This window comes from Bos mutus, chromosome 6 (assembly GCF_027580195.1).
Source record: "Bos mutus isolate GX-2022 chromosome 6, NWIPB_WYAK_1.1, whole genome shotgun sequence".
NCBI lineage: Eukaryota > Metazoa > Chordata > Mammalia > Artiodactyla > Bovidae > Bos > Bos mutus.
Window position 1 is genome coordinate 104,390,401 of NC_091622.1, and position 19,496 is coordinate 104,409,896.

At 45.4% G+C, this 19,496-nt stretch overlaps 2 protein-coding genes across 3 annotated transcripts in view; one reads left to right on the forward strand and one right to left on the reverse strand.

Annotated features, from left to right (window-relative positions):
* Positions 1-19,496, forward strand: part of STX18 (syntaxin 18) — a 119,648-nt gene that overhangs the window by 88,388 nt on the left and 11,764 nt on the right. The window contains exons 6-7 of the mRNA XM_005893201.3: positions 8,658-8,773; positions 17,929-18,017. Of these exons, the coding sequence (XP_005893263.1) occupies positions 8,658-8,773; positions 17,929-18,017 (205 nt within the window). The remainder of the gene's footprint in view (positions 1-8,657; positions 8,774-17,928; positions 18,018-19,496) is intronic.
* NSG1 (neuronal vesicle trafficking associated 1) overlaps positions 15,492-19,496 on the reverse strand; it is a 48,554-nt gene continuing 44,549 nt past the window's right edge. For both annotated transcript variants that reach the window (XM_070372686.1, XM_070372685.1), the window contains exon 6: positions 15,492-15,935. The gene's annotated coding sequence lies outside the window, so the exon portion shown is untranslated. The remainder of the gene's footprint in view (positions 15,936-19,496) is intronic.

The following is a 19,496-nucleotide window of genomic DNA, read 5'->3' on the forward strand; positions in this document are numbered from 1 at the left end:
CTCCATATTGTGTGCATGCTTAGTCACTCAATCTTGTCTGACTCTTTGCAACCCCATGGACTGTAGCCTGCCAGGCCGCTCTGTTCATGGGATTCTCCAGGCAAGAATACTGGAGTGGATAGTCATTCCCTTCTCCAAGGTATCTTCCTGATCAGGGATCGATCCTGGGTCTCCTGCATTGAAAGCAGATCCTTGACCATCTGAGCCACCAGGAAAGCCTTGTATTAGAAACAGCCAAATAGTTCTCCAAAGTTAAATGACCATCTGATGACCCAGCAATTCCACACCTTTGTTCTTTATGCGTAGAATATTTTTTCTGCTCTTCTGTGCCTGGCAAAACTTTACTCCTCTTTTAAAAGTTTGCCTAAGTGATACCTCCCCTGAGAAGCCCCTGGGTATTTCTACTCTTTGAATTAATAGCAGTTAGATTTTTAAAGTACTTACCTTTTATTTTTTTTTTTTATTCTTCCAATTTTATTTTATTTTTAAACTTTACATAATTGTATTAGTTTTGCCAAATATCAAAATGAATTCCACAGGTATACATGTGTTCCCCATCCCGAACCCTCCTCCCTCCTCCCTCCCCATACCATCCCTCTCGTCCCAGTGCACCAGCCCCAAGCATCCAGCATCATGCATCGAACCTGGACTGGCAACTCGTTTCCTACATGATATTTTACATGTTTCATTGCCATTCTCCCAAATCTTCCCACCCTCTCCCTCTCCCACAGAGTCCATAAGACTGTTCTATACATCAGTGTCTCTTTTGCTGTCTCATTACACGGGTTATTGTTACCATCTTTCTAAATTCCATATATATGCGTTAGTATACTGTATTTATGTTTTCCTTCTGGCTTACTTCACTCTGTATAATTTCAGTTTCATCCACCTCATTAGAACTGATTTGTATTCTTTTTAATTAATACTCCATTGTGTATAGTACCACAGCTTTCTTATCCATTCATTTTGGACATCTAGGTTACTTCCATGTCCTATTATACGATGAACATTGGGGTACACGTTTTTTTTTCTGGTTTCTCAGTGTGTATGCCTAGCAGTGGGGTTGCTGGATCATAAGGCAGTTCTATTTCCAGTTTTTAAGGAATTCCCACACTGTCTCCTAGTGGCTGTACTAGTTTGCATTCCCACCAACAGTGTAAGAGGGTTTCTCACCCTTCAGCATTTATTAAGAAGCCATTCTGACTGGTGTGAAATGGTACCTCAAGTGGTTTTGATTTGCATTTCTCTGATAATGAGTGATGTTGAGCATCTTTTCATGTGTTTGTTAGCCATCTGTATGTCTTTTTTGGAGAAATGTCTATTTAGTTCTTTGGCCCATTTTTTGATTGGGTCGTTTATTTTTCTGGAGTTGAGCTGAGGACTTGTATATTTTGAATTAGTTGTTTGTCAGTTGCTTCATTTGCTATTATTTTCTCCCATTCTGAAGGCTGTCTTTTCACCTTGCTAATAGTTTCCTTTGATGTGCAGAAGCTTTAAGGTTAATTAGGTCCCATTTGTTTATTTTTGCTTTTATTTCCAATATTCTGGGAGGTGGGTCATAGAGGATCCTGCTGTGATGTATGTCGGAGAGTGTTTTGCCTATGTTCTCCTCTAGGAGTTTTATAGTTTCTGGTCTTACGTTTAGATCTTTAATCCATTTTGAGTTTATTTTTGTGTATGGTGTTGAAACATTCTTTTACAAGTGGTTGACCAGATTTCCCAGCACCATTGTTAAAGAGATTGTCTTTAATCCATTGTATATTCTTGCCTCCTTTGCAGAAGATAAGGTGTCTAAATTCAGAGATTTATCTTGCTTTCTATTTTATTCCATTGATCAATATTTCTGTTACCTTTTACATAATACTTTTTTTTTTTTTTTGTCTAGTGCGTCATTTAGTCTTTGCAATGATTTTGAGTGTTAATATTGGAAGGGTACCAAAAGCCGGGTTTCTCATTCTCAAAGAAGTGAAAGGAGAAAGGCAGAATGAACCTTGTTTTATTGGCCAGAACAAAAGATACGGGAAGCTACTTTACAGATGTGGAAGCTGAGGCCCAGTACTTAGAAGGTGAGCCAGAGCAGTACGTGCTTCACGCCAACCTCTGTGCTAAGTACGTTGTCACGGGTGACCTCATGCAGTGTTTGCAAGATTCTTCTTTGTAGAAAAGTGCTTTGCAGATGAAGAAAATTCAGAGGATTGAAAAAAACATAACAGGAAACTGTCACATTGCAGACAAGTGGCAGACTAGACTCCAAACCCACTTTTTGTCTCCAAACAGATTCCTGAGCATATCTTTCTCAGACAGACAGGCAGTCAGCCAATAGTTTAAGGATTGTGTCCCCATCCACCGTAGATTTGTGGAATTACTGGAGTAGCCTGTCACCCGAGACCATCCAGGAGGACATCAGGCCAGTCCTACCAAGGAATGTGGCCGAGGACAAGGCTGCCTTGCCACCGAGGCATGGCCACCACCCCGAGACCTCTCCTCTGCTGATCTACCAAGACTCCTCAGATCCTTCCCTCTCCACAGCACCAGCCTGGAAGATGAGCACTAGTTGGCCCATGACTGAAGACGCTACTGAGTCCCTTACACTGAGAGCAGCAGTGTTCTCCCGTCTCTGAGTTTTTTGAATTATTGATGGATTGTGCCAGCTGTTTCCATCTTTTCCTCCATTGATTTTTATCTTGACAGAATTAAAAAAAAAAAAGTGTATTTCTTTAGGGTTTCTCAATACTATCTAACCCCTCTGCCTTTTCTTGTTACACAGTGATGCAAGAGTGGTAGTAATAGCTAATTTTTTCATCCCTTGCCCCAGACTGTGCTCAAGATTTACATATAAACCAGTAGAAAGATGCTTTTACAGTCCCATTTTACAGAGGAGAAAACAGGCTAAGAAATGCTGTCACTTGTTATTTAGTTACTGGAAAAAAAAAATCTGAAAATTCTGCAAATGGATGTCTTATTCATGCTATACTAGTTTGAACATGGCTAAGATGTCAGGTTGGGTGCATGCATGCCCAGTAGCTCAGTCGTGTCCCACTCTTTGCAACCCTGTGGACTCTAGCCCGCCAGGCTCCTCTGTCCTTGGAACTTCCCAGGCAAGAATACTGGAGAGCGTTGCTGTTTCCTGTTCCAGGAGATCTTCCTGACCCAAGGATCGAACCCACATCTCTTATGTCTCCTGCATTTGCAGGCATGTTCTTTTCCAGTCGCATCACCTGGGCAGCCCAAGGTGTCAGGTTGCCACATACTGAATCCCAAAACTGATCTTTGAGGTAAAATGTTAGGAAGTAAGTAATAAATAATCATATTTATACATTTAATGTTAAACAAGATAGACCCTTGTTTTGTGTTTTTCTTTTCAGTTATGGTTTCAACTGGCTTTATTGCTTAACCAATTTTTTATCCATGTTGTGTTTATCCAGTTTTTTCTTCTTTATTAATGAATGGCATTATACTGCATGAATTGTTGGTCTATCCATTCTATCCACACAGTTGGACCATCTGTTCTCCTATTGGTGGACATTTGAGTTGTTTCTACTATTTTGGCTGTTATGGATACGGGTGCCATGAACATTCTTGGATAGATCTGTGTGTGGATATATCTTTTCATTTTTCTTGTCAGTCAGTCAGTTCAGTCGCTCAGTCGCTCGTCTCAGACTCTTTGCAACCCCATGAATTGCAGCACGCCAGGCCTCCCTGTCCGTCACCAACACCCGGAGTTCACTCAAACTCATGTCTGTCGAGTCAGTGATGCCATCCAACCATCTCATCCTCTGTCGTCCCCTTCTCCTCCTGCCCCCAGTCCCTCCCAGCATCAGAGTCTTTTCCAATGAGTCAGCTCTTCGCATGAGGTGGCCAAAGTACTGGAGTTTCAGCTTCAGCATCATTCCCTCCAAAGAAATCCCAGGACTGATCTCCTTCAGAATGGACTGGTTGGATCTCCTTGCAGTCCAAGGGACTCTCAAGAGTCTTCTCCAACACCACAGTTCAAAAGCATCAATTCTTCGGTGCTCAGCCTTCTTCACAGTCCAACTCTCACATCCATACATGACCACAGGAAAAACCATAGCCTTGACTAGACGGACCTTTGTTGGCAAAGTAATGTCTCTGCTTTTGAATATGCTATCTAGGTTGGTCATAACTTTCCTTCCAAGGAGTAAGCATCTTTTAATTTCATGGCTGCAGTCACCATCTGCAGTGATTTTGGAGCCCAAGAAAATAAAGTCTGACACTGTTTCCACTGTTTCCCCATCTATTTCCCATGAAGTGATGGGACCAGATGCCATGATCTTCGTTTTTTGAATGTTGAGCTTTAAGCCAACTTTTTCACTCTCCACTTTCACTTTCATCAAGAAGCTTTTTAGTTCCTCTTCACTTTCTGTCATAAGGGTGGTGTCATCTGCATATCTGAGGTTATTGCTATTTCTCCCGGCAATCTTGATTCCAGCTTGTGCTTCTTCCAGTCCAGCGTTTCTTATGATGTTCTCTGCATATAAGTTAAATAAGCAGGATGACAATATACAGCCTTGACGTACTCCTTTTCCTATTTGGAACCAGTCTGTTGTTCCATGTCCAGTTCTAACTGTTGCTTCCTGACCTGCATACACATTTCTCAAGAGGCAGGTCAGGTGGTCTGGTATTCCCATCTCTTTCAGAATTTTCCACAGTTTATTGTGATCCACACAGTCAGAGGCTTTGGCATAGTCAAGAAAGCAGAAATAGATGTTTTTCTGGAACTCTTTTGCTTTTTCCATGATCCACCGGATGTTGGCAATTTGATCTCTGGTTCCTCTGCCTTTTTTAAAACCAGCTTGAACATCAGGAAGTTCGCAGTTCATGTATTGCTGAAGCCTGGCTTGGAGAATTTTGAGCATTACTTTACTAGCATGTGAGATGAGTGCAATTGTGTGGTAGTTTGAGCATTCTTTGGCATTGCCTTTCTTTGGGATTGGAATGAAAACTGACCTTTTCCAGTCCTGTGGCCACTGCTGAGTTTTCCAAATGTGCTGGCATATTGAGTGCAGCACTTTCACAGCATCATCTTTCAGGATTTGAAATACCTCAACTGGAATTCCATCACCTCCACTAGCTTTGTTCGTAGTGATGCTTTCTAAGGCCCACTTGACTTCACATTCCAGGATATCTGGCTCTAGGTCAGTGATCACACCATCGTGATTATCTGGGTCATGAAGATCTTTTTCGTGTAATTCTTCTGTGTATTCTTGCCACCTCTTCTTAATATCTTCTGCTTCTGTTAGGTCCCTACCATTTCTGTCCTTTATCGAGCCCATCTTTGCATGAAATGTTCCCTTGGTATCTCTAATTTTCTTGAAGAGATCTCTAGTCTTTCCCATTCTGTTGTTTTTCTCTATTTCTTTGCATTGATCACTGAGGAAGGCTTTCTTATGTCTTCTTGCTATTCTTTGGAACTCTGTGTTCTTGCCTTGAGAACCTCATGAACAGTATGAAAAGGCAAAATGATAGGATACTGAAAGAGGAACTCCCCAGGTCAGTAGGTGCCCAATATGCTACTGGAGATCAGTGGAGAAATAACTCCAAAAAGAATGAAGGGATGGGAGCCAAAGCAAAAAGAATACCCAGCTGCGGATGTGACTGGTGATAGAAGCAAGGTCCAATGCTGTAAAGAGCAATATTGCATAGGAACCTGGAATGTCAGGTCCATGAATCAAGGCAAATTGGAAGTGGTCAAACAAGAGATGGCAAGAGTGAATGTCGACATTCTAGGAATCAGCAAACTAAAATGGACTGGAATGGGTGAATTTAACTCAGATGACCGTTTTATCTACTACTGCGGGCAGGAATCCCTTAGAAGAAATGGAGTAGCCATCATGGTCAACAAAAGAGTCCAAAATGCAGTACTTGGATGCAATCTCAAAAACGACAGAATGATCTCTGTTCGTTTCCAAGGCAAACCATTCAATATCACAATAATCCAAGTCTATGCCCCAACCAGTAACGCTGAAGAAGCTGAAATTTTTCTTGTTTAAATACCTAAAAGTGGAGCTGCTCTGTCAACGTGGAGATGTTTCTTAAGCTAAGGAACTGTCTTAGGTTTTCCAAAGTGGCCTTATTATTTTACCGTCCTCCCAGCAATGTGTGAGAGTCAGTGTTGCTCCCTGTGTTCACCAGGGCTCGGAGATGGTAACTTTTTTAAGCCATTCTAGTGGCAATGTCACAGTATCTCACTATGGTTTTTTTACTCCATGTTATTGGACACTTTTCCTCTGCTTTATTGACCATTTGTATGTCTTCTGTGAAATTCTGTTCATCTTTGTGCATATGTGTGGTACTTACAATGTCAAATATATTTTTCTAAGACGGTTGAACTCAAACATCCCATCCCACATGGTCTTATTTAAAATGTGACTGTTCTTGCTTCACTGAGAGGGAGATATGTGGTCTGTGTTCCCGCTCCTTGAACCTGAGTGGGCCGTCGCAACTGCCTGGACAGTGGGGTATGGCAGAAATGACCGTTGTAAACAGAGGCCGAGACTGTTATAAAAAGGCACTGGAGCTTCTGCCGTGGTCTCTGAGACTGCTTGCTCTGGGGGAAGCCAGCTACCATGCCCAGGGACACACTGACATGCCCATGAGGAAGGGACCAGGCTCTTGCCAGCACTGTCTCACAGCCGTGAGAATGAGACTCCTTGGAAGGGACTCCTCTAACCCCAGGCGAGCCTTCAGGTGGTGGGGCCCTCTACCCTATAGCAGTGCCCTCGTGAGGCAGAACCGCCCAGCCGAGCTGCTCCCAAATTCCTGGCCCCAGAAACACCAATAGATGGTGAAAGTGAAAATGTCAGTCTCTCAGTCATGTCTGACTCTTTGCAATCCCATGGACTGTAACCCACCAGGCTCCTCTCTCCATGGGATTATCCTGGTAAGAATACTGGAGTGTGTGGCCGTTTCCTTCTCCAGGGGGTTTTCCTGACCCAGGGATTGAACCCAGGTCTCCTGCACTGCAGGCAGGTTCTTTACCACTGAGCCACCTTAAGTGGTTGTTATTGTTTCAAAGTGTATACATTTTAGAGTAGCTATTATTCAGCCTCAGTAACTGGAGCCCTTAGCGTGATTGATCATATAATTACTCGACAATTCTTTTGTTACTGTTGTAGAGGAGCAGTTCCTATAAACACCCTTTCTTAGAACACTATCTTTTGGGGAAAAAAAAAAAACAAAACATGAAAATGGCCTCTGTGGTCAGGTTATTTGGAAGAGACATCCTTTTTGGAAATTCAGTGTGTATTTTGGTATATACGGCTCTGGAAAGTTGCAGAGTCAAGTACCCATCTGGCTTTGACTCCACTCTCTCAGCCTCTCTGGGTCACTGCAGTCCCTTCTCATAGAACCTGGTGGATAGAACCTCCTCTTCACGGGGCAGTTAGTTGTTCAGAGTGTGGCCTCCAAGATGGGTTCCCTGAGGCCACATCCCAGCCCCACCATGTACTCACTGTTTGGCCCGGGCAAGTTTCCTGACTTCCCCGCACCTCACTTTCCTCCTCTGTGAAAAGGCCATTAATACTAGTAACTGCTATAGGGATGTATGGCATTAATTTAAGCTTATGTGTATAAAGGTGCTTAGAAGAGTGCCCAGTACCTGAGAAGCCCTCAATAAATATTAGCTGGCATTGATAATATCATCCCGATATGCATTTGCATTGTTCTTTTTGAGTCTGCCTCATAATGTTATCATAGGTCTTTTTTAGCAATCTGCCTAGAATTTTCATAGTGCTCTATGAGTTACAATACAAGGCCCCTTATCTCATAACCAATTTTTTTCCCTCTTATTAACAATGCACTGAGAATTATAAAGCATCCATTCATTCACCCTATGTTTATTAAACCCTGAATGCCACACACTCATCTCGAACCCAGGGCTGCACAGCAGCCATGACTTACGCAGTCAGGGGCCCTGCTCCCAGAGCACATACTGCAGTGGAACGAGACAGACAGTAACCAAATGAGAGGGGAAGGTCACCTCAGCCCGCAGTGACTGCTGGGAAAAAGACAGGCGCTGGGGCACAGAGTGGCAAGAGGAGGCCTTCTGCAGGCAGGAGAGTGAGATGAGGTGGGCGAGATCTCGCCTGGCCCTGGGGGTGGAAGAGAATACTCTGTGGGAGCAAGCCCCAGGCCAGGGCGGGTGATGAGGCTAAGAGACCTGAGACAAGGCCTTGCTCCCTGTGGGTGTGTGAAGACTCGTGCTTTTACAGGTCAGTTTTAAGATGTTACTTGTGTACCGTGTGTTATGTAACATGTGCGTGTATTTATTCAATCCCACTTCTGCATTGGTGCACGACCAGCTCTTGGGTTTGTTGAACTTGGAGCAGTGGGCTGGCCCTTGCTGCCACGTCTCGAGTGTGGGGTCAGGAGGTAGGGTGGGTTCCTGCGTCCTTTCCTTTGACGCCTGCTGACAGCACTCTTTCAGCTGCGGGCTCTGGCGGGGGTGTGCCGACTGCCCTGTAATAAGCGCCACCCCCTTGAACTGTGTCAGGATGGTCGCTGGGCCCAAGGCCATGGTTCTACTCTCCAGCTGAGGGCGCAAGGCAAGGGTGTAGGGCTCATCTTTGACTCCTCTGTTTTCAGGCAGAATCCTGCTGTGTAAGTAAATGATGTAACTGCTGATTTTTCATCCTTAGGTCTAAGCTGGAACCAGAACCAAACACAAAGACAAGAGAATCCATGTCTTCTGAGAAAGTTTCACAGAGTCCATCAAAAGACCCTGAAGAAAAACCTGTCCCTGAAGAATATCCAGGTATGAATTAAAATCAAAATCGTGCCTTGCGTCTCTTCTTTATGACCTGTGGTGCTTGCGTTTGCACGAAGGGAAGGAAACATGGAAGCGGCAGCCTTTTTTTTGGTCACAGCTGGATCTTAATGACCACTTCAAGGGTGGGGCGGGAGGGTCCTCCAGACACCTGGGGGCCGGCAGGGTCTAAAGAAAGGGCCTGAGTCTCCACACACCAGTGAGGTGGGGACTGGAGCCTTAGAACCCAGAGGAAACATCAGAGATCTCTGCTTGTCAGTCTCAGGAGCGGTAGGGCGCTGCCTACCCTGTGCCCGTGTCAGCGCTGACCTTATGTGGACCTGACCATCCTGCCTTGGGTAGGGTGTGTGATGTCAGCAGGCTCCATCAGCCAACTGAGCCAGTGTAATGCATGTCTGGGTTTATATGCTTCCTGTCTTCATGTTTGCTGGCCGGCCTGTAACTTAGAGCACCTCCTGACACACGGAGGATGCTGGATAAACACAGTGTCTCTGTACAGCCTGCAACACAGGCAAATGTACAGAGCGCCGTTGGGGACATCTTAAGTCCCTGTGTCTGGCCGGGGCGGCTGCGTGTGTAGGGGATGCGTGCTTAGTGTGCCGCATACCTCAGAGCTGGGCAATGGGGTGAGCGCTTGCTGTGCGTGGATCCCAGGATGCTGAGGCCCGCGAGTCTCCTCGCCTCCCCTCCTCACCTCCCCTCCTCGCCTCCCCTCCTCACCTCCCCTCCTCGCCTCCCCTCCTCACTTCCTCTCTCGCCTCCCCTCCTCGCTGCCTCCCCTCCTCACGTCCTCTCTCACCTCCTCTCCTTGCCTCCCCTCCTCGCCTCCCCTCCTCACCTCCCCTCCTCACGTCCTCTCTCGCTTCCCCTCTCCGCCTCCCCTCCTCACGTCCTCTCTTGCCTCCCCTCTCCGCCTCCCCTCCCCGCCTCCCCTCCTCACCTCCTCTCCTGTACTCTCACAATGGCACTCGGTTACTGTACGCCTCCGGGGTGCTACCTAGGTGCTGTCCTGAACCTTCATAGATGTCACCACCATCGTTACAGCAGCCCTCTCAGATGGATTTCATGAACTTGTTTTTTCTTAAGATGAGCCTTCTGAAGGACTCTGAGAAGACTGTTGCAGAGAGGACTACGTTTGGGCAGGGTCCCTCCGGGTGCTCTGTTGAAACAGATTGTTCAGGGGCTTAGGAAGCAAAATAGGGATAGTTAAGAGGCTGCTAAAGTCTCCCAGAAACAAGATGATGGCAGATTATACCAAGCATGGGTAGCCAGGGCATGGGAGAGAATGCGGAGAGTTCTGGATATATTTTGAAAGTTGAGCACAGAATCTGCTTCCTGGATGTGGGGCATGAGGAGGAGACGGGTCAGGGAAGGCTGCAGTGGTTGTTGCAGCGGGAAGAAGGTGGCTGCCCTTCACTGAGATGCGGGAGGCTGAGGAGGGACAGGCTAGGGGCTGCCCGGCACAGAGGTTGAACAGGGAGTTGGGTCTGCGCATCTGGAGGCCAGGGGACAGGTCTGTAGATCACTTGAGACAGGCTGGGATTCCCCAAGGAATGAGGGTTGGTAGAAGGAGGATGAAGGGCTGTGCCTCCTGCCACTTGCGGTCCTCCCTGCTGTTTCTCCCTGGCACTGGTCTCTACCTTTCTATATGTTTTTCTCATTTATACTCTTTATGCTCTGTCTTCCAAGCTAAACCTAAGTCCCACGAGGACAGAAATTTCTGTATGTGCTTTGTTCACTGCTGTAACACTGGTACCCAGAACAACACCTGGCACATAGGAGGTGCTCATTAAATCTTTGTTGAAAAGAATGAATGAACGAATGAGTAAATGAAGGAATGAATGAAGCCTCTATATGGAACACTGACTGCTTTTAGTTGCTGTGGAACTATTGCCTGAAGCAAAAGGAACTTAATGTCTCTGGGTGGTAGAAAACAAATGGTCAGAGTGAAAGAGCGTCATTCCTCACAGTTTATGTTTTTATCTTAAAGTCACTATTTGGATACTTTATAATCATGCCATTATCTCCTGACTAAGCCATCCCCACAAAATATTCAGAGAGCGTGCTCCCATTTAGCTTCTCACCAGCACATACAGGAGCCGAGTGGTGTGAAGAGTGTCTCTCTGGAGGCCGTCAGCATCCCAGCTGCAGCAGTTAGTGGCACTGCCAAACACCAGTTCCCCCATTTTCTAAATGCAGACCCCTGCGTCTCGGGACTCTCCCCCCTCCACCCCCCACCACCACTGGGTAAGGCCTCTCTCTTCCCCCAGGCATCCCGGCCCCTGCTGCCACTGGCCTCACTGTCCCCACAGCTCCACCCAGCCACCCTTTCCTCCATGGTCGTTAGCTGATGCTTATTTCACAGTCATCTCTTTCCTGGTTACATAGAGTCCCAAAGGGTCATAAAATCTGAGTTGGTGCTCATTAAAAATGTGCACACTTTATGTACAAGTTGCTGCATGTATAACAAGCTTTCTCTGCTTCATTTTGTCTGTTTTTCCTGAAAGAAAGCTTTACCATTGCTGCACCCCACCTTTATCTATTTCCTGTGTGTGGAGGTGTGCCATCCCTCCTTCTGAGGTAAGGGAAGGGGAAGCATTTGGTTGCAGCATGATGTCATGGAAGGACTGTGAACCTTGGTTTCAGTCTGGCCGCTGTCCTCCACTTGGACAAGTTACTTGAACTCTGAGCCACCACTTTTTTACAGTATCACGTAGCTGTGGTTTGTTGTGAGCACTTCAGGAGCCTAGGATAAAGGGGTAAGCAGTGTCTGGCACATTGGTTTGTGGAGCCAACTATGAAGCAGTCCATTGCTTGACACTGAGGTTTGGCAGGATTCTTTATCAGTTGAACATTGGAAGTCGATTAATAGACTGGCCAAGATAGCAGAGGCAATTATGAAGGAAATTTTTTCTATTCATAAACAGCCTGGTATTGTATACAGAAAATTTTAAGAGCTCCACCAATAAAGACAAGTAGTAAATGAGTTTCAGCAAGGTTCTGGGATACAAAACCATTAAACAAAAATTTCATTTCTATATACTTAATGAACAATCCAGAAATGAAATGTAAAAAGCAGGAATTCCTTTATGATAATATCAAAAAGGATAAACTAAACAGAAGTGTAAGGCTTATACTTTGAAAGCTACAAATCATTGTTGAAAGAAATTTAACATGATCCAAATGCATCTAACAGAAGCAGAAGATATTAAGAACAGGTGGCAAGAGTACACAGAAGAACAGTACAAAAAAGATCTTCATGACCCAGATAACCACGATGGTGTGATCACCAGCCTAGAGCCAGACATCCTGGAATGCAAAGTCAAGTGGGCCTTAGGAAGCATCACTATAAACAAAGCTATTGGAGGTGATGAAATTCCAGTTGAGCTATTTCAAATCCTAAAAGATGATGCTGTGAAAGTGCTGCACTCAATATGCCAGCAAATTTGGAAACCTCAGCAGTGGCCACAGGACTGGAAAAGGTCAGTTTTCGTTCCATTCCCAAAGAAGATCAGTGGCTCAGTCGTGTATGACTCTTTGCAACCCCATAAATCACAGCACGCCAGGCCTCCCTGTCCATCACCAACACCCGGAGTTCACTGAGACTCACGTCCATCGAGTCAGTGATGCCATCCAGCCATCTCATCCTCTGTCGTCCCCTTCTCCTCCTGCCCCCAATCCCTCCCAGCATCAGAGTCTTTTCCAATGAGTCAACTCTTCGCATGAGGTGGCCAAAGTACTGGAGTTTCAGCTTTAGCATCATTCCTTCCCAAGAAATCCCAGGGCTGATCTCCTTCAGAATGGACTGGTTGGATCTCCTTGCAGTCCAAGGGACTCTCTCAAGAGTCTTCTCCAATACCACAGTTCAAAAGCATCAATTCTTCGGCGCTCAGCCTTCTTCACAGTTCAACTCTCACATCCATACATGACCACAGGAAAAACCATAGCCTTGACTAGACGAACCTTTCTTGGCAAAGTAATGTCTCTGCTTTTGAATATGCTATCTAGGTTGGTCATAACTTTCCTTCCAAGGAGTAAGCATCTTTTAATTTCATGGCTGCAGTCACCATCTGTAGTGATTTTGGAGCCCAGAAAAATAAAGTCTGACACTGTTTCCACTGTTTCCCCGTCTATTTCCCATGAAGTGGTGGGACTGGATGCCCCACACCCAAGGTAAGGGAAACCCAAGTAAAACGGTAGGTGTTGCAAGAGGGCATCAGAGGGCAAACACACTGAAACCATACTCACAGAAAATTAGTCAATCTAATCACACTAGGACCACAGCCTTGTCTAACTCAATGAAACTAAGCCATGCCCGTGGGGCAACCCAAGATGGGTGGGTCATGGTGGAGAGATTTGACAGAATGTGGTCCACTGGAGAAGAGAATGGCAAACCACTTCAGTATTCTTGCCTTGAGAACCCCATGAACAGTATGAAAAGGCAAAATGATAGGATACTGAAAGAGAAACTCCCCAGGTCAGTAGGTGCCCAATATGCTACTGGGGATCAGTGGAGAAATAACTTCCCAAAGAAAGGCAATGCCAAAGAATGCTCAAACTGCCACACAATTGCAGTCATCTCACACGCTAGCAAAGTAATGCTCAAAATTCTCCAAGCCAGGCTTCATCAGTACATGAACTGTGAACTTCCAGATGTTCAAGCTGGATTTAGAAAAGGCAGAGGAACCAGAGACCAAATGGCCAGTATCCATTGGATCATCAAGAAAAGCAAGAGAGTTCCAGCAAAACATCTACTTCAGCTTTATTGACTATGCCAAATCCTTTGACTGTGTGGATCACAACAAACTGTGGAAAATTCTTCAAGAGATGGACATACCAGACCACCTGACCTGCCTCCTGAGAAATCTGTATGCAGGTCAAGAAGCAACAGTTAGAACTGGACATGGAACAACAGACTGGTTCCAAATAGGAAAAGGAGTACATCAAGGCTGTATATTGTCACCCTGCTTATTTAACTTATATGCAGAGTACATCATGTGAAATGCTGGACTGGGTGAAGCACAAGCTGGAATCAAGATTGCCGGAAGAAATATCAATAACTTCAGATATGCAGATGACACCACCCTTATAGTAGAAAGCGAAGAAGAACTAAAGAGCCTCTTGATGAAAGTGAAAGAGAGTGAAAAAGTTGGCTTAAAACTCAACATTCAGAAAACTAAGATCGCAGCATCAAATCCCATCACTTCATGGCAAATAGATGGGGAAACAGTGGAAACAGTGAGAGACTTTATTTTCTTGGGCTCCAAAATCACTGCAGATGGTGACTGCAGCCATAAAAATTAAAAGACTTTTGCTCCTTGGAAGAAAAGCTACGACCAACCTAGAGAGCATATTAAAAAGCAGAGACATTATTTTGCTAACAAAGGTCTGTCTAGTCAAAGCTATGGGTTTTCCAGTAATCACGTATGGATGTGAGAGTTGGACTATAAGAAAGCTGAGTGCTAAAGAATTGATGCTTTTGAAATGTGTGGTGTTCAAAAAGACTCTTGAGAGTCCCTTGGACTGCAAGGAGATCCAACCAATCAACCCTAAAGGAAATCAGTCCTGAGTGTTCATTGGAAGGGACTGGTGCTGAAGCTGAAACTCCAATACTTTGGCCACCTGATGCGAAGAACTGACTCATTTGAAAAGACCCTGATGCTGGGAAAGATTGAAGGTGGGAGGAGAAGGGGACGACAGAGGATCAGATGGTTAGATAGCATCACCGACTCAGTGGAAATGAGTTTGAGTAAACTCTGAGAGTGGGTGATAGACAGGGAAATCTGGCGTCCATGGGGTCGCCAAGAGTCCAGACAAGAATGAGCGACTGAACTAAACCAAAACAAATAGAAGGGGGCTTCCCTGGTGGCTCAGACGGTAACGAATCTGCCTTCAACGCAGGAGACACGGGTTCAATCCCTGGGTTGGGAAGATCCCCTGGAGAAGGAAATGGCAACCTACTCCAGTGTTCTTGCTTGGAATGTCCCATGGACAGAGAAGCCTGGAGGATTGCAGTCCATGGGGTCGCAAAGAGTCGAAGATGACTGAGCGACTCACACGCAAATAGAAAAGCATCTCAAGTTAATCAGAAGAATTAATGTTGTTAAGATGGTAGTACACCCCAAAATGATCCACAATTTCAGTGCATTCCTTATCAGAATCCCAGCTGATTTCTTTGTGAAAATTGACAAGTTGATTCTAAAATCATGAGGAAAAGCAAGGAACTCAAGAAAACCAAACTGTCATGAAAAGGAACAAAGTAGGAGGACTCACACTTCCCAGTTTCAAAACAGACAGCAGGGCAGCAGTAATCAGGACAGGGATGCCTGCACAGGGATGGGCATGGATGAATGGAACAGAACTGAGAATCCAGAAATAACAGCATGTGGCTCTGGCCAGTTGATTTCCTTCAAGTGGGCAAGAACAGTCTCTTTAACAATTGGTGCTGGGAAAATTGTATATCTACATGCAGAAGAACAAAGATTGACACTTGAGTCACACCATTTATTAACGCTAACTCAGAATAAGACCAAAGGCCTTTACAGAGCTAAAACCCTAAAACTTGTTAAAAAAACAACAACAACAACAAAAACCAGGGCTAAATCTTCCTGATCTCAGATTTGGCAAAGAATTAACAAGGAAGGAAAGTGAAAAAAGCCCATGGAATGGGAGAAAATATTTGAAAATCACACACCTAATAAGGGATCTGTATCTAGAACGTGGAAAGGACTTTTACAAGTCAGTAAGAAAACGATAACCCAATTTTTAAATGGGCAAAGTGGACTTCAGGAGGTGGTGGTGGTCCTGAGAAATGAGTCTGGACCTGAAAAGGGGGGAAGCTTAGAATGTTCCAGGCAGAGGGAATAGCATGAGTAAACACTCAGAGGCCACAGAGCACAGGGGAGATGTGGAATGCAGTCAGTGGAGGAAAGCACTTCTGGGTCAGTAAAACTCACAGAAAGGGGAGGAGGAGTGGGTCTTGAGGTCAGGGGGGCTGGAATGCAGAGGGCCTTGAGTGCTGGACCACGGAATCGGGACTTGAGTCTCTCGGCATCGGGGCAGGAGGGAGGTCTGGGCAAAGCACCGGTGTTCGGGGCACCATGCTTCAAGTTGATTCTTAACTGCTGCAGGTCAGGATGGCTCCAGGTGGCTGCAAAGGAGAGCGTGAGTTCTGTTAACAGACTTCCCATTCTAGCTCAGAGTGGTTTATACTTGATTCTGATGTGAGTGATGTTTCTGTTTCTAATTTTGGTGTTCTTATCCTTAAACACATAGAAGTGAAAGCTCAAGATGGATACCATAATGAGGTCAAGTACAAGGTAGAGGCTGGAGAAGAGAATGGCAGTCCGCTCCAGTGTTCTTGCCTGGAGAAGTCCATGGACAGAGAAGCCTGGGCTCTGGCGGGGGTGGGATGTACATGTGTCATTTATAAATACAATGATGGTTCTGGCAAAAAAAAAAAAAAACAGCCATTTTCTAAAAACTTGCACAAAGTCATGGACATATTTTCAATAGGTTTCCCATATTTTTCTATATTTGCTTCTTTTTGTCCCCCTTCTCTACAAGGATGGTGTTTAAAAAAATTAATGCACATTTAATTTTATTTTTTTGTGATGACATATGCAGAATAATAACTGTACTTTGTACACAGGTCTGCCTAATCTGCTGTCTGTAAACTGACACCATCATTATGTACTTTTCCCTTATCAGTCTCCAGACAAAAACTCTGGACTTCTGCCTCCCTCATGGGACTGAGAGCAGCCATGGGAATTTAACTGACATCGGGGAGGAAAAGAAGCGGTATTTGCCTTTTAAGTACTTGGCAACCCGCTGATAAGCCCAGAAGCACTGCTGAGACAGCAGACAGAGTCACCTGTAGGAAGAAGACCCATTACAGCCTCCACCTAAGGGCGAAGCTCCAGCATCCACCCACCCCCGAGGAGACACACAGGCCTCGCCCTCAGGGCCCCAGGTGGCACAGCCCCTTCTGGGAGCTGTGCTGTTGGTCTGCTGTCTCAGAGGTCTGGTCCATGTTTATGATCATGACGAAAACATTCTCTAGGTTAATGTTCCTACACCACCCGTCAGCAGTCTGTTCCCAGGTTGCTATCCTGGAATACATCAGACTGCACCAAAGTGTGTCCTGGCACACGTACTAGCAGAAGTACAAGGTTTATCAGTGGAGTTGGTTACACAGAGAATTCCTTACAGTGGGATATTATGCAGCAATTTAACAGAACGAAGTAGGAACTTCCCTGGTGGTTCAGTGGCTAAGACTCCATGTTCCTGGTGCAGGGCGCTCAGGTTCCATCCCTGGTCAGGGAACTAGACCCCCCAAGTGTCAGAACCAAGACTTTGCATGCTGCAACTAAAGATCCCGCAGGCTGCAGCTAAATAAATAAATACTTAAAAAGTGAAGAACAAGGGAGATCTATGTGGAGTGACATAGGAAAATCACCAGGATGCACTGTGAAGTTATAAAAAGCAAGTTTTAGAACAACATGTTACCGTTGATATACCTGTGAAAAGCAAATAAATAATACCACACTCGCAAAACTATAAATTGTTTCTGGGCTGGCGTGGGGGCAGGGGAGGCAGGGAATTGCTTATCTGTTTGTAGGTGAACATGCCAGAGAGAGCCTGCGAGGCCACATCACAGCACCAATGAGTGGCTACTTCTGGGAGGGAAGGGCATGAGGGGTGGTGTGTCATTTCCTGTATTGTAATGAAATACAGGAAACATTTTAATGAAATTGCCCGTACATTTGACAGTCTAAAAAGCAGAGGGAAGGATGTAAGCGTGTGAGTATGTGTTTTGAAGTAAAGTCCACTTGAAAAGTGGTCCTGAAAAACATCCATTTGGTTTGTGACCATTGCTGAGATCACAGCAGTACCAAAACTGTATGGAGGGTCCCCTTTGACACACACACACACACACACACACACACACACACATACATAGCACAGGTCCAAACATTGTAAAGGATCACACCACAGTACTTGAATATTAACCGAGAGATAATCAAATATGGATGGACAAAGCCCTACAATTTTGCTTCGTCTCGGGTTTTTTTAATATGCTTACCTCCTAAACCAACCTGTTCTAAAGTGACTATTTTGCTTTCTATTTATTTTTTAAACAGAAAAGGTTCCAGTCGAAGCACAACCTGAATTGGGAAGCTGGGGAGATGGCAAAGGTGAAGATGAATTATCCCCAGAAGAAATACAAATGGTAAGCTAGTCTCTTCCTAATCATGTGTTTTTAACTACTTTTAGTAAGAATATTTCATTGAATAGAAGGTCATCCTAAATGCTGTTACCCTTATTTTTATGCTGAGCTTTAAAAATTATAGTTTAGATACAATTTTCCACTTGATTTCCTAATTCTTAGTATACTTTTCATATGCTTTAAATTTGCAATAGCATAATTAAGGAAGAAATTGCCTTAGAATAACATTACTAATATTAGATGTCTTTTTGGCAGCAGTAAAACAGTCTTCTAAATGACTCTTTTATATTCATTGCTATGGTGCTTTTTAATTGTTTGAATTGCTGGTACATGATACTGTGAAGAAAGCGTAAGTAATGACTGCAAATGACGAGCGCCACTTTAACTGCCAGTGTCACCTTTTAGTCATCCATGCCCTAGTTGCCAGCTGCAGCTTATCATCTCTGGTTGAATTTCAGAAGAAAAGCGATAGACCTGGTCCAAGCCCCAGTCTGGTCCATTTCTAGCAGGGCCGGGGGCAGGGGAGGGGAGCCGGGCATGCCCTCGTGTGTGTGTGTGTGTGTGTGTGTGTGTGCATGCGCGCACGTATGAATGCAGAGGAAGGGCTGTGATGTGTGTGCTGCACTCACGGCAGGATTGGAGGGCCACGTTGGGTGGTAGCTGCTGCTCACTGGAGCCTCATACATGCTTTGTACTCAGGGCTGTTTCACAAACATTCATTCTCTCGGATGAGCAGTTTCCCCTTTAAATCATCTCAGAAGCGTGACACTGATTCCAGTGATGATACCATTAGCCTCGATTTTCCTGGGACTTGCTCTGGGGCACTCCCTCGGAGGCTGTGGAACAAGAGGCAGAGCTCCCTGTGTCCTTGATAGACAAAAATAATTCTGAGCCCAGGAAGTAACTCAGATACCTTAAAGCAGTATAGGATACCCTGCTTCTGTCATGGTCCAGATATACCTCCAATTTGGGATACTTGCTCAGTGCTCCCCAGTCCAGCAAGCATGCCACCCAGAGGCCTGCACACGACTCCAAGCAGCAGTCCTTGCTAGCCAGTCCAGTTGGGAGAGGTTGAGGGTGATGGCCAGGGTGGGCAGTGAGGGCAGAGATGAGAAACGGGAAGTGGGCAGGACTTGGTGATCGGGGAGGGCAGCTGGGTGTGAGAGAGAGAGGGAGGAGAAAGAGCCGGGAGCTTTCTAACCTGGGGACGCAGGATGCCGGCAGTCGGGGTGATGCCCTCCATCAGGGGCAGGTGTGGGTCCTGGGAGGTGTCTGGTGGGTGCTGGGATCCCAGGCCTGGGGCTCCAGCTGGAGACGTGACCGTGGGAGACCCCTGACAGCAGGTGTTTGAAAGCACATCCAGGGTGGAGAGAGACACACGCCACCTGGGACACAGGGCCAGAGCAGGTCAAGGCGGAGAAGCCAGCAGACTGAAGGGCAGTTTGATCATGCTCCCCTATAGCTAGATGATGGCCAAATTTC